Here is a 26,549-nt window from a genome sequence, read left to right as displayed (position 1 = left end):
AGGGGTTTTTTTCTTCAGGCAAATGAATTGGCAGAATTGCAGAAAATTAGAAAGTGGTGAAAATTGACTTTTTATTTACCTCTTGCGCAGAAGTGGACTGCGCAGGATTAATTTAATTTTTTTTGTTATTTATTTTAGCTTTTAAATCTAATTTTTGTAAGATATTTAGCAATTAATAGGTGGTTGAAGTCCTGCCAATTTTAGGGGTTCAGTATCTTGGTAAGGACACTTCGTTTATGACATTTACAAACTTAAAATGTTTCTTTTATCATACACAACCATCAGGTAGTCGTCTAATTGGTCCTAGATTCATTCTTCAGCATGACATCAACCCTGGACATTCCTCCAGGTTCATAGAGAACTATGTTCAGTGACAAGGAGAACAGTGAGTCCTGCACCAGCTGGTGTGGCTCCCACACAACCCTGGTCTCCACATCATGGAGTTTGTCTGCTATCACATGAACACACAGAAGTTGGAGCAGCCTGTGTGTGTAAGATAATTGCTGCTGAAAGTGTGCTTACTCTAAATACTGCTATGACTTTTAATTAATGAAAATTAAAACTTTTCAAAACATTATTTTTGAAAGCATATGACCACACAGTGGTACACATTGTAGGGTTTTTAATACTGATGTATCAACATAAGAACCACTACTTAGCTTATTTCAAGATGTATTACTTTTGCTCTTTCCTTTCACAACTCCTATTAACTATGTTCTATTCCTTTTTGAAGATGATACCATCAGAGAGAAGCTACAGAGTTCCCTGTGCACAGAGGCGCTGTTTAAAACCCATTTTATTCCCACTGCCACTTTGTGTGTCATACACCAGTGAAACATAAATTCCCATCAATGCCTACATTTCTATCTATCTATCTATCTATCTATCTATATATATATATATATATATATATATATATATATCAATACATTCATACAGTAAAGTTTGGAATCTTGAATAATGAGACACTATTCTGACATTTTTAATAAAACTTGTAGAAGGCAAACATTGGCCTCCTCCCTGTTAATAAATAAATGGTATAAACATGGTGTGGGCTGTGTCTGACACCAGGCCTGATCATATGTGGTGAAATGGAGAACCGGTGGAGGCTCCTGTTACTGGCAGGAGTCCGGGGCACGGAGGACATTAGATAAGCCCACAGTAACGTCCAGCACGTGTGAGCTGTTCCTGAACGTGGCCAGCGGGCTGCAGCACTGACTCCACCGACAGTCTGTAAAACACAGGGACACGGCAAGCTCAAGTGGAGGCAGCGGCAGCTCGTAGAGGCACTTCCGGTGGCAACAGAAACTGCTACTGGTTTATAAAGGCGGTTGACGCGATTTGCATTGACAGCTGCCGCCTAACAGTGTGGTAAACAAAAGGCAGAGGCCAAACAAGGCAGGAGCCAAACCATGTGACATCACAGGCAGCAGCTTCTACATAACAGTGGCAGTTTCTAATGACACCGGAAGTGCCTCGACGAGCTACTGCTGCCACGACTTGAGCTTGCCCTCACTGCAAACACAAGCAACACAGCCGACATGGCGGACTGGGGTGAGAAACTAAGTTGGAGAGGATAGCTGGCAGTCCATCGGCCGCTGTCGCTCCGTGTTTTTAACGCGTTCTTGTCGAAGTCTCTCGGTAGATGTGGATCGTTCTAACCAATCTCCTGTTGTCGTTCTTACAGACGCTGACACCTTCGAGCCGGAGGAGCAGATCCAAAAGGCGGTAGTGGTGGACAAATGGGAAGGCGAAGACGAAGAGGAAGATGTTAAGGTGAGCTAAAGTGGCGTACAAACACACTCACACACACGGTCCGAGCGGGGGGTCGGAGTCAGGTGAACGGCCAGAGCGCGGTTAGCCAGTCCGGTGGGTGTGGATCTAACGTCGGGTCCGAGCTCTGCCTCCCCGGCTCTGGTGCCATGCTTCACCGAGGTCGGTGGCTGCCTGTCAACCCCCTATCCTGTGTTAGCTCCGCGCTAACTAGCTAGCTAGGCTAACTCATGTGGCTCCATCTGGCAGCTTGTACTTACTCCAGCTAAGCCGACGGGGGCTATCACTCGGTTTTTTAGCGCTCAAAGGCAACATGTACCACGATGTGTTAGTCTACCCGCAAAGCGGTTTGGTTTTTAAAAGATTCCCAGTCGTCATTTTTGTATTCTGAAGCTGACAGCTGGCGATGTAGCTCATTTGACAGCCGGGCTAAATTAAGATAAGCTATCTTAAAGCTAACCTCCTCCCGGGCCACTGAGCTAGCAAACCCACTAGCTCCCGTTAGCTATCGCGCAAAATTAGCTTCAACCTCGACGACATCGTAGGTAACTTTATTGGTTCGGTCTATTGACGGAATGTTACTGGTTATTTCCCAGTTGCATGCATTTAGTTGGTTTATGAGCATATGAGATCGATATTTGAGTCCTGTCCCACAGCTGTAGTTCCATTTTACCATGAGGCGGCTTTAGCTCGCTAACCGACTCATGCCGCAATCAGATGAAATCCTCATCTGGGTTTGATGACTCAACCGATCCAAGAACGAGGCCTAGAAGTTTCCCCCTTTTTACAACCCGAGTGTGACGGGAGACAGCTGTTCACCTGGTGGAAGTTACAGGTTGTTTTTAGCTGAATGTGGAAACGATCACTGTCCAGAAACCTCCGAGAACTGGCCCAGGGAAAGTGCTGGGAGAGGCCTCTTCAATTGTTCGGGGATTCAGTCCCATATGAAGGCAGAAATAAAGAAACTGATGAATTCGTGTCCCCCGAGCCACAGTTGGTTTTATTAAGCTGGCAGGAAGTGATGCTCGTGGTAAACCAGGAGCGATCATAGCCAATTGTTCAAATTAAATGAATTTTGTATCCCTCAAGTGGATTGTGTGGAGTTATTACTGTAATTAGAACCTGTTCCAAAATGCAATAGATTTCATGTGTTAGCTCATTGGATTATGTGTATCTGTGTTGTAGAGTTTGGTCCATTTAACCATTTAGTTTGTCAAATAAGATTCGATTCTAAAACTGATGTTTTCCAATAATAATGTATCTCATCTTATGGAAGGTTTATATTATGTCACTCATTAAAAAATCCAAAAGCAATCAGTCATTATACCCTGTTAAATTATTTATTTAAATCTCTCAAACAGAAATAATCGTAGCTGTAGAAATTCATTGATCTGTACATATATTTGTACAACATCAAAATATGTAATACAAATTTCAAATTGCAGCTATAGTGATCCAAATTATTATTATATAAACTTGTGATGCTTTTATTTGACATCATGCTTTTACACAAATTGCCTGTGTAGAATCATTATCAATAACAATTATGCCACCTCCTTTTTATTTCTAGGACAATTGGGATGATGAGGAAGAGGAGAAAAATGCAGAGGCGAAAAAAGCAGGTATGTATTTAATTTTAACCTGTTAAAATTTTATTTATTGTATTTAAGTCAATGTCTTAATTACATGCCTTCAGCAAATTTACCTTTTGTGTATTTCTATTTTCAGAGACAAAAGTTTCTGAAAAGAAAAAGTTGAGTGAGAAAATCAAAGAGAAAGAAAATCGGTTAAAGAAGAAACAACAAGAGCAGCTGGAGAAAGAGCTGGAGGATCAAGTAAGCACCATTCATTAAAAAATGTCTGAATAATACATAAAGTAGTAGTCCCCTCGCTTTTAATTTTGACTTTGTGGCATTTGTCATTACAGCGATCAGAGCTTACTTCCGAAGAACAACTCGAAGAGAAGTTAAGAGTGCAGAAATTACAGGAAGCTGCAGACTTGGAGCTAGCTAAAGATGCATTTGGTAAGACGATCACTGATCAGGAAAAACAAAACGTATCTGCCCTCCTCCATGTTTAAACCATTATAATGATTGTGATTTTTATTATTTATTACAAAATAATAATTGAACATAAAGTTTACACTGTAAATATACATTTTATAATTAATGTATACAGAATAATGCTAAGTGTTCTGAAAAAACATCTGACAGTTGTCATTACAATTGTTCAAGACAAAAAAGTAGAAAGGCATGTTTTGAAATGTTGGCATAAATAAAGTGTGTGAGAAGTATAGCAGTTTTCAGACATGACCTAATGGTAAAACCCAGAGAATTGGCCACAGACTTGATCCGTGGTTTCTTTCACACATGCACAACACAATGGGAGATTTTTGCAACAGACACGTTCACAACAGCATCACATCCTCCATTATTCAGGTGAGAGGTGGAGCAGCCGGCTGCAGCAGGCAGAGGCAGGAACTGCTGTATGAACTCTGCTGCGGAGATCACATGATCATGTTTAAGGGACTGGTTATTTGCGATGAATACTAATATTGATATTTTATGTAAAAAAATAAAACTATCCCATGAGCCAAGTGTAAATATAACAAATTGAGTTATTTGAGGAATGTGTGTTTATGTGCCCTCTAAAGAAATATTGAACTATCTTTTAATGTCATATTTTTGTGCAGGTATCGGCAGCAGCACCTCAAACAGTGTTACTGGGATCGATGCCATGTGTCCATCCTCCAAAGAAGACTTCTCCGAGTTTGAAAAATTGTTGAAAGAAAAAATATCCCAATTTGAAAAATCTGTGCATTATTCAAGTTTCTTGGATTCACTGTTTCGGGAACTCTGTATTTCATGTAAGTTAACCTTCTCTTCACTAGATTTCATTGAACATTGTTGATTATTAACACGATTTCTTATAAAGCAGGTTCGTCTAATACTTATTTTTCTGCTTCTTCTTACAGTGGAAGTAGATGACATGAAGAAAGTCAGTAATTCCCTGTCAGCTCTACTAAGTGAAAAGCTGAAACAAGAAAAAGTAAGATGATGCAAAAAACTCTTGTGTTTTCTCGCACATAAATTTAGATCTGTTCATATTCAGTAGGGGGTGCTGTTCACCTTTCAATGTCACCTGATGTGTGCTCATAAAGTTTCTTCTTAAACAATCATGTGATTTATGTAATGAATTTAAATCAACAGTGCTATAAAGATTAAACTAAAAAAGCCTTTTGATGCAAATCTTTAATAATTCATCATTTATATGTTTTAACACATGTTTTCTTTTTTATTTGCCATTACAGCAAAACAAAGGAAAGAAGAAGAAGAAGGGGGTGGTAGCTGGAGGCGGTTTGAAAGCACAGCTGAGAGACGACCTTGACTATGCATCGTTTGATGGTGGCTACGCCCAAGACTACGAGGACTTTATGTGACACTGGCTCCATCACTACTGCCCTTTCCTTCTCCCCACCCTCCGAAACGCAGCTGTACCTTTTCATGCTTTCCAGTGCCATCCTGGAATATCTGAACTATGTGTTGCCCCATTCATCTTGCTTCAATGACCAGAGGGACTATACCAGGGAGCACCCAGTCTCACCAACTCTTTATGTTCATACATATGGAATTGCCTTTTCTCCGTCTCATTCAGCCTCAACTCACACACTCATAATAATTAAGTATCTGTTGGGTGACCCAGCTTCAACAACAACGAAGAATACATAGTAACTGCTTTTGTCTGAGTTTTGCAGGGCTCATTTTATGAATTGAATGTTGCCCCTGTCAAAATGGCAGATACAGTATTGCAGTCTACTGACATAGAAACACAAGGTTCTATGCAAATTCCTAACCCAGAATGTCAAGTATATATTATAGGTCTCACTTACCTGTGGATGGGTCTCTTACAGGAAAGTATATAGTATCTATAACTTTGGTTGCCAAATGCAGAACAATTATTCAGTACATACTACATCTTTATCTCCGGAGAGGTTGCATTGAGGGTGATTCTGAGACCGATGCAACATGTAAGTAATAGTTGTAATTTTACAGAGCACGTGACATTCATTGTAAGATAAAAGGGATTAACAAGTATAATAAATGTGACTTTAAAACTTCACAGCCATTCTCTTGATACATCTCTGGAATATCCTTTACAATTTTAAGCATAGGTATTTTTTCGTGCATGACAAAAGCAATTTACTAATTTGATTTATACTAATGCAGAAAAAGTATAGATCAGGCAAGTGGATTCACTTTCTACAACTGGTCTCCTAATCATTGCTTCTGCAGGCTTGTATCAAGTGTGATGAGGAGCGGGGGCTTATGGGCTTCACCCCACCATGTCTTCATATGGGCTAGTTAGTTGAAAGGGGCATATTTCTCCTGTTCTTTTCTAACAGTTGACCAGTTTCAATGTTACATGGACAATTGGATTATGATCATGACAATGATAATATGGGAAATACAGCATCTGCAGTGTTTTATAAGCATCTAATTTAATAAATCACTGGTCAAAAGGACAAGTTGTTTTTCTGTCTTTGTTTATAACCTTACTGCAAGAATCTTACATGTATTAACACAACAGTTCACTGATGGCTGTTTATAAGGCACATGTAATAAATACTCTATTTACAGTTTCAAGTAAATATTTACCACAGTACAGTTGAAAATCAAACAAATATAATGTAGAACAGTATTGGGCCGATGCAAGAAATCAAGGCCTATTTGTTTAGAAACGTGGGGAAAAAAATACAAGCCATTAAAAAAAACGTATCAAAGCAGAAGGTTCACACTGTCCTCCATCTGTTGGAGGTAATCATTTGGTCACCATGTTGACCTTCAGTGTTCAGTTTTTGGCCTCTGCACGTTTTCCTGTTGGGTTTCTGGTGCTACGTCTACGACTGCTGCGAGGTGCATTGGCTCTCTGCCGGCGCCGGTTCTGCCTGCCGTCGCCTCTCACCACACTTGTCACTGTCTGACCCCTAGAGCTCTGCGAGGACTGGAAAGCATTCTGGTGTGTCGCCTCACGATCTCCACAGGTGAACGACAGAGCCACACCCTCATTGCTCTTCATGACACGAGACGTGCCATCAGAGGTGCCATCGAAGCAGCGTCCAAGTGCGATTTCTTTAGCTGTGCGGGGATCCTGGTCTGTCACTGTATAAATTCCATAGTTATGACCCAGAGGGTCAAGAGGCGCCAGCATAGTAAACTCATTGGTGTCATTGTTGACGGCAAGGGGCAGGTGGTTGACCAGATACTCCTGAAGCATTGTGTTGACAAGGTCTCTCTTACAGCTTCCTTGTGGGATCACTTTCACCAGGGTTCGGTCAACACGTTCCTGATCGTACAGCATCCCGCTGCACTTGAACTCCAAGCACACAGCTGAGACAGTGTTCTGGTCCATGTCGCGGATGCTGCGGGTGTCGCGGAGGCCATACAGCTGGCCCACTGTCTTGGGATGGGTGCCACCCATGTTGCGGGACCGCACATTGATCTCATGTGGACTGGTGATTTTAACCTTAACATAGCAGGCCCGGTATTCCATGGGCTTGGGCCACCAGCTCAGGTAGTCCTCAGTCCAGCTCATTGGATCGTCTTCATTGAACGGCACAGTGTTGTAATCATAGCGGTCTCCCTCCACTCTTGAGAAACGGAAGTGTGCTGCACTGAAAGGAGCTTCCTCACAGTCTTTCAATTTCTCAAATTGGTACACTGGTCCGTTGCCTTCCTCGGCTGCGTTGGGACTGGGCTTTGCCACGTTGATGCTGAAAGCTGTTTTCTTAACTCGTGGGTCTTCGTGGTCGGTCCGCCTGTAGTTCAGTTTATCCAGGTACGGCTGGGGCACTCCGATGAGGTTGGGATTGAGTTTGGGAGCAGAAGGGACAGCCTCCAGCTCCTCCCCTCCAAGATTGGCCATGACATAGGCAGAGTATGCATCAGCTTTTTGCTCATCACAGAAGGCAGGAAGACAGGCACCGTTCGAGCCAGTGATGACACTATCGAATCGTCCCCAGGCACGTGGGTTCGAGGAGTAGCCAGCTGTCGGCTCCATGTTTATGAGACTCACCACAACTCCTTCCACCTGCTCACTGGTCATGAAGCGATCACTGCGGAAGGCCCTCACTTTCACGTAACACCTGCGGTTCTCTGGGACATCCAGGTTGAACAGCCGTCTCTCTCTGATCTCCATGTTACCAATCAAAAATGTCCTCTCCTCCCTTTTGCCTCTTCTTTTCTTCTCCACCTGCAGACTTCCCTCCTCCTCCCACAGGCCAGTATCAGGGTTCAGTGACCACAGCTTCATGGTGTTCAGGTGCTCAGACATCTTCACCTGAGCAGAATCAAGGAACACTTTCACCTCGCCCGCATTCAGGGGCTCATTGTTTTCCTCACCCCTGAAGTCAACTGAGAACATACCATAGGTTCTTAGAGGTAAGGTATCTCCTTCACTTCCTACAAAATTGAGATCACTTTGAGCTGCAGCAGCTGTGGAGACGTCTCTTGGGTCGAGGAATGTTATACTAGCGTTGACATTACCCGTGAAGGCTTCACCATTCTCCTTGTAAAAGGAATTGGGTGGAATCTGGATTTGAACCATTGCCTCTTGGCCCTCCACCTCCCCAAGCTCCAAAGTGTTGGTTTCTATTGAGCTGATCGTGACCGGTGCTTTCTTTCTAAGAAGTTTGATCTCATGGTAAACAGCCCCTCCTTTGGTGTTAAATGGAAGTACCTTTGTGCTGTTGACAAATTTCTGCATGTTGTCCACAAAAGTCAGGACTAGCCTCTCTGTGTCTGGAGAGACCTGGATGGAGAAGGTACCTTTGTAGCCCGTGCGACTGATTCTGACTCCATTCATAAAGATATGGCCAAACCTCATTGGCTCACCATTATCTGCCGCAATGGCCCGACCGTGCACAATAGACTTGGTTTCCACACATTTCTGGCAGCTGCACTCAGTCACCACCATGGTGGGGAGTTGGTAACCTTGGCATTTAATCTGCCTCTTCTCCATGTTTTCCACCCCACAGCAGTAAGCCACTTTGTCTTTGCACCTGATGCCATTGTCCAGCTTTCCAGAACATGTACTTGAAGGGCACTTGCCCACATCGTAATATAATGAGTCTGTGCTGTTTTGGTGGCAGTCATGTGGAAGACGGATGAGGTGGGATTGAGGCTTGGGGTTACATGAATGCTCATTTTGACCTGTGTTTGAGATACAGAAAGAAAAACTGGGATTAAGTTTGATCCTACTGTTATCTATAATACAGTATGTTCATTGATATAGTATTTATTCCACATTATTGAATATTTATTATGATTATTTATTTATTTGCAACACACCTAGGACCTTGAGTGTTGCTGGTTTGGTCTTGATAGCACCAGATGGACCACTTGCTCGGCAGTAGTACTCCCCAGTCTGCTCAAGATGCAGATCCTTCAGGACCAAGGTGCTCCCAGTCTGCCTCTCCAGGAGACTGTCGTTATGGAACCTGTTTGTGTCACACACAAGCAAAGACAGACCGAAGAAGCAAAGGCATGAAATATATCTTATATCTGTGGGAGTCTACAGTTGATCAGCGACAAATATGACAAATCATACCATTGGTACTTGTCTGGCTGTGGTGTTCCGGCCACCTTGCAGCAGAAGGCAGCAGTTTGTCCCTGCCTCCTGACCTTGCTGTCGGGTTTGCTCAACACATGAAGCTTCTCTGACAAATTGGAGATGAAATCAAGTTATTTTTCATCTGTTAATCTGAATCAGGTGCAGCAGGTGATGTGAACTGTAATCCGCAGACATGGATTGTACCTATTCTCTTCAGCTGGATGCTGAGGACAGAAGTGCGCTTAGAGCTGTAGGGCACAACAATGTTATGGGCGACATGACCCTGCAGGCTGACCGTCAGCGTGGTGTTGCCGTCAGGGCAGACGCCGGGGATGCGGAAATGTCCGTTGTGGTCAGTCAGGGTGAGGAGCTTTCCATCGCGAAGGATCGTAGCTCCTTCAGCGATGAGACCCCCAGCCCCGCGTACTGAACCCAACAGGATGTGCTCCTCACACATGCATGCGTCACACTCAGCATTCACCTTCCCCACCACACACTGCAGGGAACAATCTAAGCAGTAGAACAAAACAAATACTAACTTTAGTGCATCACAGATTAGATGTAGTTCTGCTTAATCAAGAATCAGATTGCAGGAGAATTTCTTCAACCTAATGATGACACATCACCTGTCTTTGGGCACTCAGGTCCATTGCATATTTTCTCTTCTACTTTAGCGCCACTGCAAGTCACAGAGTGAGACTGGCAGTTTCTGGAGCGTAGCTGGACCCTCACTTCACCACAGGAGGCGGGGCATGGGCTCCAGTCTGACCAGGGGCCCCAGGTCCCCTGAGTGTTCACACTGATAACTGTTGGAAAATGTAATAAAAATAATCTTCAAACATGCCCAAATTTTGATATTTGAATGAATCTTAAAAGGTGCGTCAAGAACAAACCTTTGGGACAGAGGAAGCGGACTGCATAGTTGGAGCAGTTGCGTTCGGGACCTTGCTCCTCGTTGAGGCACCAGAAGCCCACCGTCGGGTCTGCATGGACCGTCTCCCCAGTGTCACGGGCTGAGACCCATTCAGTGGTTCTGGCCTCGATTGCCCGTGGCTTCTCACACACTCGTGCACGGTAATAGAAGCGAATGGCCTCCAGCTGCTCGTAGTCTCCACGACCTCCGGGGTGATCAACGTTGAACCATGTGGTCCACTCGTAGTTTTCTAAAGAACGCAGAAATAAATATTGCTCTGAGTAGCAGCTCATACTTAGTGAGTTGAGTATATTTAGAGACAGGAACATGACTTAACCAACAAAAAGGCCTTGTACACTTTTAAATATATAATTAGTTTAGAAATCTAGAACAACCGTTACCTTCAGATTGGTGGACAGCAGGGCCAGACTCCCTGTTGTCCTTTCTCCATGATTCTGCAACAGACAAATCAAGATTTAAAATCCCAATTGAATGCCTTATTTGTGTTATGCATTCATACACGTGTTTCAGTTTCTACTTCAAATGTTGCTCATCATTTATAGACTGCCAATTGCAGATATTAGACCTAAGTGACTGGGCAGCCACTCTGTCTGACATGTAGTTCTTGGTATTTACTTTTGTTCAAGTTACCTGTGATGGGTGAGACATGTTAAAGACAAATTCAATTTAACTTCTAGTGAACAAAATTAGTTTTATGATTCTGACATTTTTCAATATCTAATACCTAATGTTAATATTGCATATACTCTGCATACATATAGATAAGTATTTAAGAAAATGTAAATATGAGTGCAGCTATGTGTATCTGTAAAATCTGCACATAAACATTTTCATTTGACGTAACTGGGGTAAAGGTTCAGTGTGTCGAATTTAGTGACATCTAGTGGTGAAGTTGCATGTTGCAGCCGAATTTCCCCACACCTCACCCTCCCCTTCCAAACATGAAAGAGAACCTGTGGTAGCCTTCAACTCATAAGGGCTTTAGTTTGTCCAGTTATGACTTCTGTAAAAAACATGGCGGCATCCAAAGAGAGGACCAATTCCTGATTTTGAAATAAAGTATTTATAGATAAATGGCTCATTCATAGAAATTAGATAAAACACTAGTGAAAACATTACTGGAGTTATTTTATATTAAATTTCTGCCAATAGATCCCTTCCCCTAAATCTGACACCCCTGACCTATAAGTACTTCTCTGTAGATTTTTGTTAGTCTGTGTTGTTACCTTGTCTCCTATCTCATTGTGTTGCAAGCTCAACTTTGTGTTTTGTTGTGTAAATATGTCCCCATCTCACTGTTAATCAAAATGGGTTTTCCAGTGAGGCTGAGTTGCCACTGACATGACTGAAAAACTGAACTATCAGCGACCTTGTGAGAGACCCACCTTGAGCAGCAACAACAGTGGCTGCAGTGATTCCCCAGATGAGCAGAAGAGGCTTCAGTGACATTTTCACCCTCTGTCGTCACCTCTGACCTTTGAACTTTCAACTCAGGTTTGTGCTTTTCACACCAGGAGCTCAAAAAAGACTGAGTCCACGAACAGAGACTCCTGTTGGGAAGAGAAGATCAGGATCAGATGAATGTGAGGAAACAACAGAAACAAATGAAAACACTTGGATATGAGGAAGTTAAACAAAATAAATATTTCAATTGAGGTTGAGATAAAGTTGAATAAAGTGAATTAAACAACAGAACAAATTAAAAATGGGTGTTTAAGGAATCGTTCCATGTTTTTTTGGTCTTTTCTGCTTTAGGGTGAAAAAACATGGCTGGACAGAGTCCCCCACTCAGATTACACATCTGTGTTATCCATCGGCATCTGTCAGGGGAGCGCTCAAACATTTCTGCATCCACTGACGAAACACTGGCAACACAATCCAAACACCCACGCATACACACACACACATACACACACTCACAAACACACACACACACAAGAACACACACACACACACACACACAAACACACATACTCACAGTTTGCATTTGTACACTGGCAATTTTTTCACCACAAAATCATTTGTCACTGAAAATATTTATATACATATTTATGAAATAATTAAAAAATTATCTTTGATCATGAGGAGCCACATGTGTTAGAATAGAGTGTTTAATTAGGTTGACAATGATTCCAATAACAAATGACAATATTGAAATAAAAGACACTAAAATGAGAATAAACTGTAAAATAGCATTTTGTACTGATGCTCTTAGTTGTACATACACGACCCATCCAGCTGCACATAGACCGGGATATTTTCTGCCAATATAAAAAGTAAACTTTTTAATAATCTTTTTTTCCCTTACCTTCTTGAGCTCAATATCCTGCTATTTTCTTTTTGGTCTCTCCTCTTCCTGCTCTCTTCTCTCACTCTGGTCCAACACACTCCTTCACTGTCTCTTTTATACGTCTGTGCCTCCAGCGCCCCTGACTCTCCCACCTCCCCTCTCGGCAGTGAGCCAAGGTGTCTTTTGATTACACTATTATCCATACAATTTATCACCTCCATTGTACGCTCGTGACACGCAATGGTTTATTAAATAGTGCTACGTATGAAAGAGGGACAGTCGGGAGGGGGGGTGCTGGCTAACAAATGCGTGGTGTTAATAAATCGACCCCCCGTGTTCAAGATCAATGCTGATTGAGTCCAACAGGGCATTTGTCTCCACAGCCAGAATGTTTCTGTTTCACCACTGTGCAGAACAATCAGAACGAGATCAGTATGAGATCCTAATACTGCACATTAGCTTTCTAATGTGTGTTGGATAAAACCCCCTTTGAGCACCAATGAGACTTGAAGCACAGGAGTCAGTGGACATTTACAGTAATTCTTTCATTTATGATTTTTTTTATTCATGTTGACATTTGTGGCATCCAGTAAAAAACTAATCTGCAGGAACGATTAATTTGAAAACAGAAAATAAATATTTGAAAACATTCGAACTGAATGTGATTCGGTTTTAAGTAGACGTCCAGGCTGCTGCTGTTTTATACATCATGTGCAGCTACGCATCTGCATCATGTTACACAATGCAAACAGGCCAGTTACAGTTACACAACTGTTTGACTAGAGGCCTTTTCTTTTTAGATCTGCATACATACAGTGTAAATTTGACTCAGGCAGATCGTTGAGTAGATTGTATTATTTCAAACAGAAACTCATGTCGGTGTAACTTAAAAAGAATGAACATTAGGGGCAATAAGCTGAATCTTGTTTCTCTGGGACCATAGGGTCACTCATTTTCTGGCCTCATGAATGTAAATTCAATCTTCTTTGGCTGATTTGACTTTTGGTCCCTCCTCAGTGAAGTATGTGGCTCTTCTGGTTCAAAAAGCTGAAAACATCACTATGGTCATCAGCAAGTTGCTGACTTTGCCTGCTTGTTTTTACAGCTGCTTTACTTCTTGCTTCTTTACTGAAAGCAGCTGGACAATGTGACAAAGTGTGAACCCAAGCAGTCAAGTCCCAGGCTGGACAAACTGAAACAAAGAGCTGAAAGAATCTGTAAATGACTGATTGCAGAGCCAAGTAAATCATTTCAGTGCATCTCGATAGTGCACACACACAATGAAACTACATAGGATCAGATCAAAACAATTATGACAAAAAGACACGTTTTTGTCATAATTGACACGCCATTATGACAAAAAGACACGTTTTTGTCATAATTGACAAAAACGTGTCAATTATGACACGGTTTCGTTACATAAATAGCAAACACAACTGTTAAAAAAGTGGAATAAACATAGATTATTTTTGAACTAATCTCTGTTATTACATTTAAACCAGGATATTATTGACAAAGAAGTGATGATTCTCAGAGTTTATCTCAACATTTGGCCTCTTTCTGTACCTCTGCACCGGAGGCTGTTTTCACCACTGTCCATTTGTTTGTTCTCTTGTTTGTTTGTTTTTGAGGAAGATTACACAAAATCATTGACACTTGGTGTAAGGTTTGGGTCACAAAAGAACCTTCTGATCCAATCAGGAACAAGATGCACACATTTAGTTATACATCCTTTAATAATGCAAGATTTTCTTTGTTTTCCCAGGGAACAACTCATGGATCCTGTTGAAAAAAAATGCTGCACACAGGTTTCTAATATCGGTGAGTGTGGGGAATTTGGTGCGAAGAGAAAGAATCTGAAGATGTCTGGCAGATTCTCAGAATACACGTGTGGTGGTCATGTCTGTAAGAGATCCTGTAATCCTCAGTATCTGTTATTTTTCCACACAACATTCAGCAGCTGACCTCATCGTGTCAATTACAAGGCAAAGAACACCCAGGAGGGAGGATTGGAACCTTCTGCAGGACCCCCGTCCTTCCAGGCGTCTTTAAGGTCTCAGACGAGGTGAGAGGACAAATGACTTTTTCTCAGCGGGAAACTTAGCTTTGAATCGAGGTCAATCTGTGGCTGCACACCTTAAATTGTCCTCGTAATGGCTGGATGCTCCCTATGACTGGGAGGAAGCAGCCTGAGCAGGAACAGGGTCAGAAGATGAGTCCGTCACATTCAACAACCTCCCTTCATGTTTGTCTCCCACCAATCATTGTTTTTTTTTTGCTCAGCATAGGTGAGGAAACAGAAACCAGGAGAAAGAAGACCCAGAAACAAAACTGCATGTTGATGTGTCAGACATGAGACTATAAATGATTTCATCCGAGTTTCACAGAATTTGGTTCAGACGTCTCGGCTCAAACTAAACTAACAGCAGCTTTTAACATCCTCAGTCAAATTGACTTATGTTCTATTCCAAGTGAATTCTTTGTGTAATTAAAAGCTATTCGTGTGCAATATTACTACGTGTAGCATCATATTATTTTCAATGTCATGTGTATTATGTCTTCCATATTACCTACTCCCCTGATCATTGTTATATCTTCTATTGGCACTTAAGTTTAGTATTAGTTTACTGTGTCGTGTTATTTTATTTCTGTAAATATTTCAATTAGGCACCGTCAAGAGTTTACTTCGAGATTGGTAACGTTTCTCAAATTTTATCTCATCTTATCTTATCATATACTATCTTAGGAGAAAAGCTAAATATATCTAACATTTACCAAAAAGATAATGATTTCCCCACTAGCCTGTATACAGTGCACGGACTCCTGGTGTCAGGCTCTGTCAGCAGCTTTCTGTAATGATGTCTTTTTCCAACTTTTACAAGACGTTCAGTGAGGACAACTTTATGACACATTCCAGGTCGTCAAATGACTTTGTAAAAAAAGGGGACGACAGCGGTTGCGGGTAATGATGTGGAAATGTGAGAGAAGGAAGGATATGAAAGAGCGAGGATGAGGTGAGATTGGACACACAAACACAAAAATTCACAAAGTTTGGTCTCTTGGCAACAGGAGAAGACACAGTTATATGTTCTGCCAAACAACAAGCCTGTTACTGGATTCCACACAGATAAATCATGTTGGGCAAAACCTGTGCAGCTCCGTCAAGCTGGACTTTTTATGGAGTGGACGATTTTAATTAGTTTCCTCTTTTCTGTATGATTTACTGTCGTACAGGAGGTTTTCTGTCATCCGGCTGGCAGTTATTCAACCTCTGGCAACATCTGTCATCAACACAAAATAAATGACAGATTTTATGTGACAATCAGAAAGTTGTTTCATTACTTAGTTTGTTATGTTTAGTTAAATCATGTGTTTCATTTTAGTCCTTTATCACTCGTCTTCAGCTTTATTTTATAGTGATGGATGTGCACTGATTCAAGGCCTTTGAGAAACTGCAGTTCTTAGATACTTTCTACCCCATTAGAGTAATTTTAAAATCTGAAGAAATGTATCCAACACCTATGGTTTCTTGCTTTTACCACATTGATATAAAGCCATTCAAAACTAGAACGTCACGCTGTAGAGCTCATACCTCCACCAGGCCCAATAGCCCTAGAAACCACATTTAAATCCACCGAATCCAGATTTTTTTTAAAGATCTGAGCCACACACACATTAAATTTCATTTAGCTGACGCTTTTATCCAAAGCGACTTACAATAAGTCAATTTCAGTCCCCTACATATATATTTTTTTTTTTATCAATACCAACACTTTTTTCCCTGTGAAAATTGTAGATTGTTGGAAAATGTCCCATCGCACAAAAGAAGGCAGTTCCTGTATCGGCAGCAACATCCAATAGTTTTTGTTTAATCCTGCTAACAAACAAACAAACACACTACGCAATGTCTCATCAAAAAGCATATTAATCCAGAGTCATGAAATGTGTTTTACAATGTAGTGTATCCTTACAAATGTGAACACCTCACAGCTCATGTTGACTACAAAGATCACAGTCCAGACAAAGTTAATTTCCACAGCACAAACAAAGGTTTGATGGTTTTAGTTAATTTCTCTGCCAGACACTGTTTTTCATTCATTATTCAAATGTATTATGCAAACAATGTTAGTATTCTGTTTATATTAGCTACAGCTTATGTTTTATAGACTTATTCAATATGTTAAACTGGATAAAAAACTCTTATTATCACACAAAGTACATTTACTAATGCTCTGTAATTAAATACAATTTCTTACTTACTTATTTCCATTTTCTTCTACTTTGTGGTTCAATATAAGTATAGTTTTTTACTCCATAACATTTATTTATAACAGAAGTGTAGAGAGATAATACAATATACATTCAATAATAATAAATTATTTTGTATTATTATTAGTACAAGGAACAAATAAATAAAACAAACAAACAAATACTAAATAATATTATAATATGTAGGTGTTTCAAGTATAATGTGTTACCAGTTACTTTGTATTTTTTACAGTATGTTAAATGCATGACTTTAATTATGTAATGCAGTATCTCTACACTGTTGTCCTACATCATTTACTCGAGTCAATCATCTGAATAATTCTTCCACAACTCGATCAACCCAAGATCAACAGTACTAATGTTCAACTGATCTGGATCCAACAGGTTTAAACCCGACAGTGACAACGCGCTGTATTGAATGAGGCTCTCTCAGTTATCTCAGTCTAATCTCAATGACCAGAGCAGCTCTTGAGGTTGTTTTAATGAGTCTCTCTGTCCAAAACAATTTCATCCTCAATGAGAAAATCTGCTGTTGAGGTTTTCATCAGAGATTCTTGTTCACTGGAAGACGACGTCCGTTCCCAAAAGTCAAATGTGTTGACTTTTCAAAATCATGACAATTTCCTTGAATCTGAGCCACTGTTTCTCTGTGAGGACGTAGAGGAAGTGAAGTGGGCTCTCTCCCTCTGCGCGATGCCGGGCCCCTAATGACAGTAGCAGAGGTTCTGCATAGTTTCACTGGTAGAGTCGTTAACAGGGACCCCCCCCTCACCTCCACCACCACTGCTCCCTGTCTAACCTCTGCCTCCTCTCTGTCCTGGTCTGTTGTGGAGAAACATTTCAAGAAGCTCTGTCTCTGTCTCAGCTGCAGGAGTCAAATCTGTGGAACCAGCTGCCACCAGCATGAACACACTGTTCTGCCTGATCCTCAGCTCCACTGGGCCAAACACATTTAAAACAACACTCACACTCCCAGATAAACATTGACAATTAGCAACAGGTTGCAAAAATACCAGTCAAACCAATAATCGTTTTCCAAAATGAGATGGGTTCTTCCTTGGGTCACACCCCTCCACATAATTACATGTAAATAGTTTGAGTGGTTATTGTTTAATCCTGCGAACAAACAAACAAACGCAGATGAAAACACAACCTCATTGGCTTAGATACATATACATCCTCACTTTGGAGGAGCAGGGACCAGTGCATGTGTGTTTTTTTTCCTTGCATATAACTGAAACCAGTAGACAGCTGCATTCTTTGTAATTGAAGTAATAAACCTTTGAACTCCAAAAAGCTTTTACCTTATTATACATTTCCTCTTGGCAACAGTAAATGATGTGTCTTCCTTTAATCCTTGTTTTAATAGTTACATTTATATTGTCTACAAACAGGGTTTGGTCTGGATCAAAGTAGCACTTACTGTGTAGAACACAGTCGGATATTATTACAGCACTTTATTATTATGAGGCTGGGCGACATTAGTCATGGTCTAAATCCAATAAAACGAAATCAGTTGTGTCCGTGTCTCAATGGAAGACATTTTGTTGGAGATTAAAGGGAAAAACATGGGGAACAATTTGTGTCTGGGATAAAGAACACACACAAAAAAAACACACACACAGGACACTAAGCAGTAGAAACAGGGTCAGGGAAAACACACTGATCCTCAACAACTGATGATTAAAATAGTTCAGCCTGAGCACTGCATGATACTGAAGGGAGTGAGGGAACTAACACCTTCACATGTTCACCTGAAAACCTGTAAGGATCTAAATTTAATGATTCATCTTCATTTTACATCATTTAAGAGGCTGCAGTTTTTTTTGCTGACGTACTGACAGATGTTCAGCTGAATTTCTGAAAAAAAATAATTCACTGGACAGAGTTTATTTATTTTATATATTGATATATGTTATGTGTATAGATTTATCATGATATCCTTGTTATTGTGGTCAGATGCAAGCCACATGACTTTGGTAAGGTGAGAGGAGAGAATAATGTACAGCTGGCACTGAGTGGCTGCAACTCAGGAGGTAGAGAGGTTCGTCAACCAACCAGAAGGTCAGCGGTTTGATCCCCAGCTCCTCAAGCCTGCATCTGAAGTGCCCTTGGGCAAGATAATGAACCCCATCTTTATAATGAAGTGTTGTATAGAAGTGTGTGTGAATTAATATATACAGTCTATTTGTTTGGTTTGCTGTCAGTGTCCTATCTCTTTTGTGTGCAAGTCTGTTAACATGAACACATTTTTTTAATCAATCTGTGGAAAGTCAAAGAGGCCTGAAGAACTTTGAGTTAGTAAAGAGTTAATACAAATACTGTGGATGTTTGTGAAGTCTTTGCTTAATGCCTCAAGTGAACTCTTGTGACCCCACTAATGACTCTCTCCTGGCAGCGTTTTCACTTGAACAAAAGGGAAAAGTGGCACAAGTAGGAAAAAGTCTATTCTCTTCATGATGCAAGCCATTATCCGTATACCACACATGAGCCCAGTACAAGCCTATTTCCTCTTACACGACTGTAACGATCTGTTAACCTGGAACAAGCAGGGGGAGGGGACATGTGTTTTTCTGCTGACACGATATGGAGAGCACATGTAAAGGTTACGGCACCTCCTTTATGTTTTCTGGCCGACTCCGGCTCAGTAAAGCATGAAGACATGCAGAATTAAGGGCTAGATTGGAAACATGTGCGGTTGACCTGGAAGACAGATGATATGTGCTCAACAGGGCTGTCCATTTTCTTCCTCGACTGTGTTCGGAGACCTCCTGAGACCCCGGTCCTGAGGATCTGGAGGAGGAGGATTCTCCCTTAAAAAAAACATCATTGTAAAGCTAAATTTACGCAAGTTCAATATCACATGTCAGATTCATGCATGCAAATCAAATGAGTGTAGCCACAGAAAAACATCTTTACCCTTTTTTAAATTCATGAGGTGGAACTACACTTTTAAATATCCCACGTTTCACCTCATTGCTCAACAAGTAACTGATGATGTCGCTGCTTGCTACAGACCTCTGTTCTGTTTTTGTTGTGTAATGTTTTTTGTGAATTTTGAGCTCAAAGAGGTACAGAGATATACCTTTTAATTAAAGCACAAGTATATCACGTGCGTTCAGGACAAGAGCCAATCAGCTTCAAGTCATTCTGTCATCATCAGTCTGATCAAATGATGAAGAGAGTGTCACATGTGATTACACTTACAGAATATAATGTACTCACTTTAACACAGTATTTACAAATGAACAAGCAAAATCAAAAAAACAAAATTAAATATTAGAAATGTTTTTGCTTAAACTATTTGAAAAATAGAGAGAAAAAAGAAAAGAATCAGTACAATTTAAGTATTGACTGAAGATATATGTTGGAGCCAAGCATACTGGGTTGTTTTCGTTTCGCATAGGCAGATATTTAAGATGAATAATATAGTACAGAGCAGGAATAAAAAGATGAAGAACTGCAGAACATGAAGAAGAATATCTATGTGAAGATTATCATTGGTTCATGCTTTCGGTCCCTGGAAACATAAAGTACAGGAAACTTGGCAGCTGGCAGAAATGCACACACGTTTTTATGAGGATACGAGTGGTTTTGAAAATCTGACTTCATTCATCTGCAGCTGAACAGGAGAATGGAGAGAGCTGTGTTGCACAAGGAGCTATTCCCCTGATCACATGACTCACCCAGGCTGAAAGTTCCGTTCACATCCAGACAAGAAAGACAGGATGATGTTTTCTGTGAACGCTGAGAGAAGCACATTAAAAACCATCCTCTCAAAACTCTGCACGAACAATCTGTTCAGCTCCACGTCTCTTCCAGGGTCTGAATTTCCTCCTGTTGTAAAGAATATGTCTTCTCTGGTCTGTAAAGAGGGATTAAGACCTCTTCTCCTCTTTCTGTGATGCATCGCTGAGGGGGGAAACAACATGTGTTCCAGTGTGAGTGAGATCTAATGTTTGATTTGTTTACAGAAAGCGTTAGCCACAGAAGAGAGCAGTTCCTGCCACTCGCAAAATGATGGAGTTACACATGTGTGATCCTGAAAACATTACCTCAGATAAGAGAATGTATTGTTTGTCTCCGTCCATTATCTATTCCACTTCATGCCTTCTGGGGAACTGGGGCCAGTCCCAACTAACTGGGCAGGGTGGTGCACGCTGAGCAGTTTGCCAGTGTACAACAGGGCCAAGAGACAAACTGCCAGACACACTCACCCCTACGGCCAATTAACCTAACTAGTCCACTGTCCACCACATGCCTTTAGACTGTTGTTAGGAAGCCGGGATACCTGGAGACACATTCACACTCCACAAAGAAAGACCCAGATAAAAACCACCACACACACAGTAAGACAAACAGTAGGTGTTCAGAACACGTCAGCTACGTGTCAGGTTGTAATATCGATGCATCAGTGAGAGGGAAGCAGTCAGGAGTCACAGGGTTGATCATCGTGATACCAGAGAACAATTCGAAGTCTGGACGGGGCTTTATTGTTGCGTAATGAGAAAAACGGTTGCACATTGTAAAAACAGTGGTCATGTTCCAGCCAAGATCATCTGAGAAAGTCCAGGCTGAGGCAGAGCTGTGTAGGTAAACACCCTGAGGTGGAGCTTCAGAGTTTTCCTGTGAAATCCTACTGGAATTAAATATGTATATATGTGTCCCCGAATACATTTTTTACCCACAGCAGAAGTTTAGCAAAAATCAAATTTGAAAGAACGGCCAATCATGAGGCTTGTCTGAGTTGATGACTCGTCTTTATTTCCAGCTCTTTGAGTAAAACCTTACATTTTCAGCCAATAAAAATCTTTGTAGACATTTAAAGGTTCATCTTCACATGCACAGATCCATGCTCAGATTTGCAGATGTCTGCTTTTTCAAATCTGATTACACACACACCCTAGATGCACCTTCGCAGAGCCTTGTACTTAATCTCACTACGCATTTGCAGATTCTTTTCCAAATGTACAAATCTGATTATGCACAGATACAGTTACACACCTCTCCACACTCACGATTAATATTGATACAATATTGACCCCATACAAGACAGCAACAACAACAAACAAAAAATATTTCCAGTGCTTAAAAGCAAGAACACAGCGCACATCATCTACTAAATTACTAGGGTGGTTACTTGTTAAAAGGTTAATCAACAATCAAAGAAATATGTGATTTTCATGTTGGGTTAATTTGTTGTTGAAACAAAACACTGACTAACTTCAGAGAGAAAACGATTGGGCAAACACATTCGCTCAATGTTTTTCTGAAGCCCATGACATCACTGCCTGGGAGCTCCTTCAGTCCCTTCATCTAACTCACTCCTCATCAAACCAATCACAGTGGGAATCTGATATCCCCCACCGGACCCTCGATATTATTCATTCTCACAACAAAAACATTTCCCCCAAAAAAGTAGCCGGAGGTCTTTTGCAGCTGGCAAAGTTACCTCAGGTGCTCGGCTTTCATCTGAGAGTCGGGACATATTTTTGCTCTGATTGAAACAGTTGGCGAAAACAATTTTCTGCTCGTAATCACAGTTTCCAACCTGCTTCAGATTAGGGTCCTTTGGGAAAATGTTAAGCCATAATATTGGCATGTTGATCTACGTGGGCCAGCATGAACGTGTCACACACTCGAACACGCGGCCAATCTTCAACATCTTCAACGTCAGGCTGCAGAGATAAAGTCGATTGCTGTGTCCTTACTTTCGGACCAACATCTGTCTGCAATCCGAGAATCAGTCTTGGCTACTGGATGGAGAGAGCGTGTGCTTTTTAAATTCAGAAAATGCTCTGACAAAAGCCGATCTACTGGGAATCTGAGACGGTTTAATCGTTTTATGCCATGTCTGTGGAGAGAAGGAAGAAAAGGAGACATGAGAAAAAACTGAGTTGGAACGGAAAATAATCTTTCATCTGAAATTAATATTGTAGTATTATATTTTCACTGTTGTCTACATGTGTTTGAGAAAGGATTAAATGTTAATATCAGTCATAGTGTGGTGTTTTTGCGTGTGGGAGAAAGTTCACAAGAGCTCTTCTGTCCAAGTTTGGCTCAATAACCGTCTATGTACAAAAACATGTGGTCATCCTTTAGACATTTTGCTCTTTCTGTTCTTCATTTATTTTGCAATTACTCCTCTTAGAAGAATAACAATTTCTCACAGTTAATTATGTGGAATATTTAGTTTACAGCCTGTTGAAAAGTGGCCCCAGTATATTTTTTGCAGCTGATGTTTGGATAATTGTCAGAGTGTAATGAGGATTGAACCTTATCAGATGTGCAGTTGTATCAGAAATGATTTCATCCATGTCTCTTTGCTTAAAATGTGAACGTCCCATAAGTCATCCTGTGCTCAGCTAAACACTAAAATATTTCCTTTGTGGCCGTTTACAGTCTGCGAGCAGGAAGCGCTCTGGCTGGGAAAGCCATCAAATCTGAAGGCTCCCAAAACACACACGCTCACATAGTTTGAACAAACATGGCCTCAGATACTGCATGATTAAGATTGATTAAAGATTATTAATTAGACACAGGACACACTTTGAGTCTCCCTGTGTTTCTGTGTTCAGGCATCAGAAATCATTTCATTGAATTATTATTTTTCTTGCTACTTTTTTTTCTTCTGTCTACAGGTTGTATTTTACAGCACAAACTCAGTAAGTGAATTTACAGGTTTTAAAAAACCACGTCACTGATTCAATCCATCCACGTCTTTTTAAAGTTGTCACATTTTGTCTGAGGTCACAAGTGACGCTGCTGCTCTCTAGTGGTGGTCTTCATTTGATCTTCACATGTCAATCAGCTCATGAAATATTGGTCAAGCATGAGTCAAACTGTTCTAATTAGGGCCCGAGCACCGAATGGTGGGAAGCCCTATTGAAATTGTGGGGATTTTTTCTATTATTATTATAATTTTGTATTTTATTTTTTATTTTAACAAGGTCGTGGCAGTGAAACAATTCGTTGGCTGTGAAATTCCAGACGGAGAAACAATTAAGACGTTGACCTCGTTTTAAGTTGACAGAGAAAGTGACCTGAGGAAGTTATTTCATTTTGACGTTTAAATCTCAATCTTAGGCTTCTTTACTGCAACAAGTTTATTCAAAGTGATCATTTAAATTTAGCAAATCATCTGTGAAACCGATTCCCTGTGATTTATGAAATGGACAAAACAGACAGTGGGTTACAAGATGTTTCTGATTTTGTACAAAGTAAAAAAAGGAACATCCATTGATTTCATTATTCATTTAAAAGTCGGCCGGATGTTTCAGAAGGTGTATGAAGTGATTTCTCACAAACAGTAACAGGTTTCTCCTAATATCGACAGGAAACAACATTTTGAGCTTTAACACAGTCTTTTCTTTTCATGATTAAAGATTATCTTGAGAGAGTGAGATCAGTATCTGCATCAATCTGTTGAGTCAGAGCAGCTTCTCAACTCACATTCTCGTAAGAAAAGATTTAAGTTTCTGATAAACCCAGACGTGATCTTCAGATAATTCTCAACAGGAATATGTCAGACTCCACTCTCCTCCATTAGGTGTCACTATTTGGCGGCGGATTTTCACTGACACCATCACAGCAGCATCTACTAAATGAATAATGAGAGTTCATATGAGATCTGTCCACCAAGACAAACAAAAAATAATCATTTGAGTCCCAGGAGAACTGATGTGGAGCTTTAGTGAAAACAAAAGGTCTGGGTAAATAAATGCACTCAGCCATTCGGCGGCTCTGTTCACGGAGCAGGCTCCCATGAAACCAGGGTGGCTTCTAAAGGTTCGCACAGACGACTTTAAAGGTCACAACTGCACCTGTGAGCAGAAATGTTATCGTGAAGAGAAATGCCTTTTTTTTGTTCTTCAAACATTCGCCAAAAAGGTTTCAATCTGTCAGCTTTCTTTCCTACTGTGGCTTTAAAAAATCTTCCAGGTACAAACACACTGCTGCTGTATGTGCAAGACGGAACGTGATAGAATGTTCTGTTCCTCTACGTGTGTGTGTGTGTGTGTATCTCCCAGTGTGAACTTGCCACCCAGTCCTGATTAATGGATGTAATTAACTGGTCACTACAGCATAGTGCCTTTACATACCATATGTAATAATCATTCTCGAGAAAATCACTGTGTAATGGGCCATTCTCCTCCCAGCAGGGACACTAAACGTCTCATCTTGCTTTACCTTATTACCCAATTACAGCTTATGTGGCAGATTTGTTTTTACTCATTGTCTTCTGCTTTAGCCGGTATGTATGAGATCCTCTCAGCACAGAGGCAGGAGCAGGGAGAGGCAGGAGGACAGTGTGTGTTTAAACCACATGCTAATGTATGTACAGCCATTTCATTGGTGGGGAGGAGGACCCAAGCTGATAACTATACATTGTGCACACGTTCCTGGGCAGAGAAGAGGAGATTTATTTCAGATGAATGAATTGTAAAACAACCTGTAGGCAATGCTTATAGGACATGTATATTTTCATTTCATTTGATTTAGCTAAGGGTTAGGTTTATAACAAGGACAGATACCATGAAGCAGTTAGAGCTTCAGATAGTTTGCGATCCCCATGTGTGTTTTAAAGGCTCTAGATGGGACATTTAAAATCTATAACCAGAAACAGAAAATCAAAAAATGTATTGTACACTATTACTTTATCATTTACACTGTTGGAAAATAATACTTATCTTTATATGTAAAGTGAAACAATATGGGCCAAGTATTGAACCCTGTGGAACGCCTTTTTCTGAACATGATTTCATCACTATTACAGATAATAGTAACAACTATAGTTTTGGTGATAGTATTACAAATTACTGATTTGAGTACAAAGAACAAGGGTTATCTATAAAGCCTCAGTTTAAGCTAGAGATATTTCAGTGGAGAGAAGACTGGGATAACTGAAGAGGACGCTTCTGAATGCAGAGTCAATATTCAGTATATATGAGATATATTTAAAACAGTATATCTGTGGTGAGGCGGGGCTGGTGCAGGTGACAGCAGGGAACAGAGGTGTCTGAGCGACGGAGGAGTTCCCATATGTGGTTTGGAGCTTGTTTCCAGCTGTGCAGTGAAGTGTGGCGCCTGTCTGTCATGATAATGGATGAGCCGGGGAATCGTAGGGCAGGGGCTGGCCTGCAGGAGGGCCGAGATGTTCAGGGGTTAGATAGACTATAAGGGTGCAGAGGCGGAGCTATGGGGAGTGTGAAGAGAGGAGCAGCTGGCACACAGGCAGTCGGTCAGAGGCTGTAATGATGAAGCTCTCTGTGTCAGTTTGATCATTTCAGGCCTGATGAGATGTGGGTGGCCGTCTATCAAACAGCAGGGACAGAGCTACAGTAGATCAGGGAGCTGTGGTTTTAAATCTGTTGAGATGGAGAGAAATTAAAAGGAAAATCCAAGGAATTGTCGCAGGGAAGATATTTTTTTAGGTCAACCACACTTGTTGTTTTCCCTGCATTTTCAGAATGCAATTTAGTTTGTTTTGAGTCCCATGACATCATGTTTAATAAATCTTAATTTAAGTGCCACGCTTTTAAATATATCCCTGTTTTTTCTCTTATTTTGTTTTAGACCTTCCAAACAACAACATGTTCATTCTTTGCTGTTGTTGCTGCATTTTTCTGATGATCGCTTTATCCACCAACCGGTGTGACACTGTTTTCTTTCTCC

General features: G+C 40.9%; 2 protein-coding genes across 3 annotated transcripts; one reads left to right on the top strand and one right to left on the bottom strand.

Annotated features, from left to right (window-relative positions):
• Positions 1–1,310: 1,310 nt before the first annotated feature.
• On the top strand, positions 1,311–5,892 carry eif3jb (eukaryotic translation initiation factor 3, subunit Jb). Its single transcript, XM_062384356.1, has 8 exons — positions 1,311–1,554; positions 1,688–1,776; positions 3,344–3,395; positions 3,502–3,608; positions 3,701–3,797; positions 4,466–4,639; positions 4,748–4,821; positions 5,084–5,892. The coding sequence occupies exons 1-8, from the start codon at positions 1,542–1,544 to the stop codon at positions 5,210–5,212; spliced, it is 735 nt and encodes a 244-aa protein (XP_062240340.1). The 5' UTR covers positions 1,311–1,541; the 3' UTR covers positions 5,213–5,892.
• Positions 5,893–6,373: 481 nt separating this feature from the next.
• On the bottom strand, positions 6,374–12,686 carry cilp (cartilage intermediate layer protein, nucleotide pyrophosphohydrolase). 2 transcript variants are annotated; one of them, XM_062384236.1, is made up of 9 exons: positions 12,624–12,686; positions 11,701–11,865; positions 10,696–10,749; positions 10,275–10,544; positions 10,008–10,187; positions 9,586–9,891; positions 9,379–9,487; positions 9,120–9,268; positions 6,374–8,981 (listed from the first exon to the last, which is right to left on the bottom strand). In XM_062384236.1, exons 2-9 carry the CDS (start codon positions 11,762–11,764, stop codon positions 6,622–6,624), a joined length of 3,492 nt encoding a protein of 1,163 aa, XP_062240220.1. In that variant the 5' UTR covers positions 11,765–11,865; positions 12,624–12,686; the 3' UTR covers positions 6,374–6,621. The 2 variants fall into 2 exon arrangements, with proteins under 2 accessions (XP_062240220.1, XP_062240141.1); XM_062384157.1 differs by lacking the exon at positions 12,624–12,686 and having other exon boundaries at positions 11,701–11,934.
• Positions 12,687–26,549: the final 13,863 nt, after the last annotated feature.

The sequence above is a fragment of the Platichthys flesus genome, chromosome 1, assembly GCF_949316205.1.
Source record: "Platichthys flesus chromosome 1, fPlaFle2.1, whole genome shotgun sequence".
Lineage (NCBI taxonomy): Eukaryota > Metazoa > Chordata > Actinopteri > Pleuronectiformes > Pleuronectidae > Platichthys > Platichthys flesus.
Note: the sequence above shows the minus strand (reverse complement) of the source record. Positions and strands in the feature narration are given on the sequence as shown.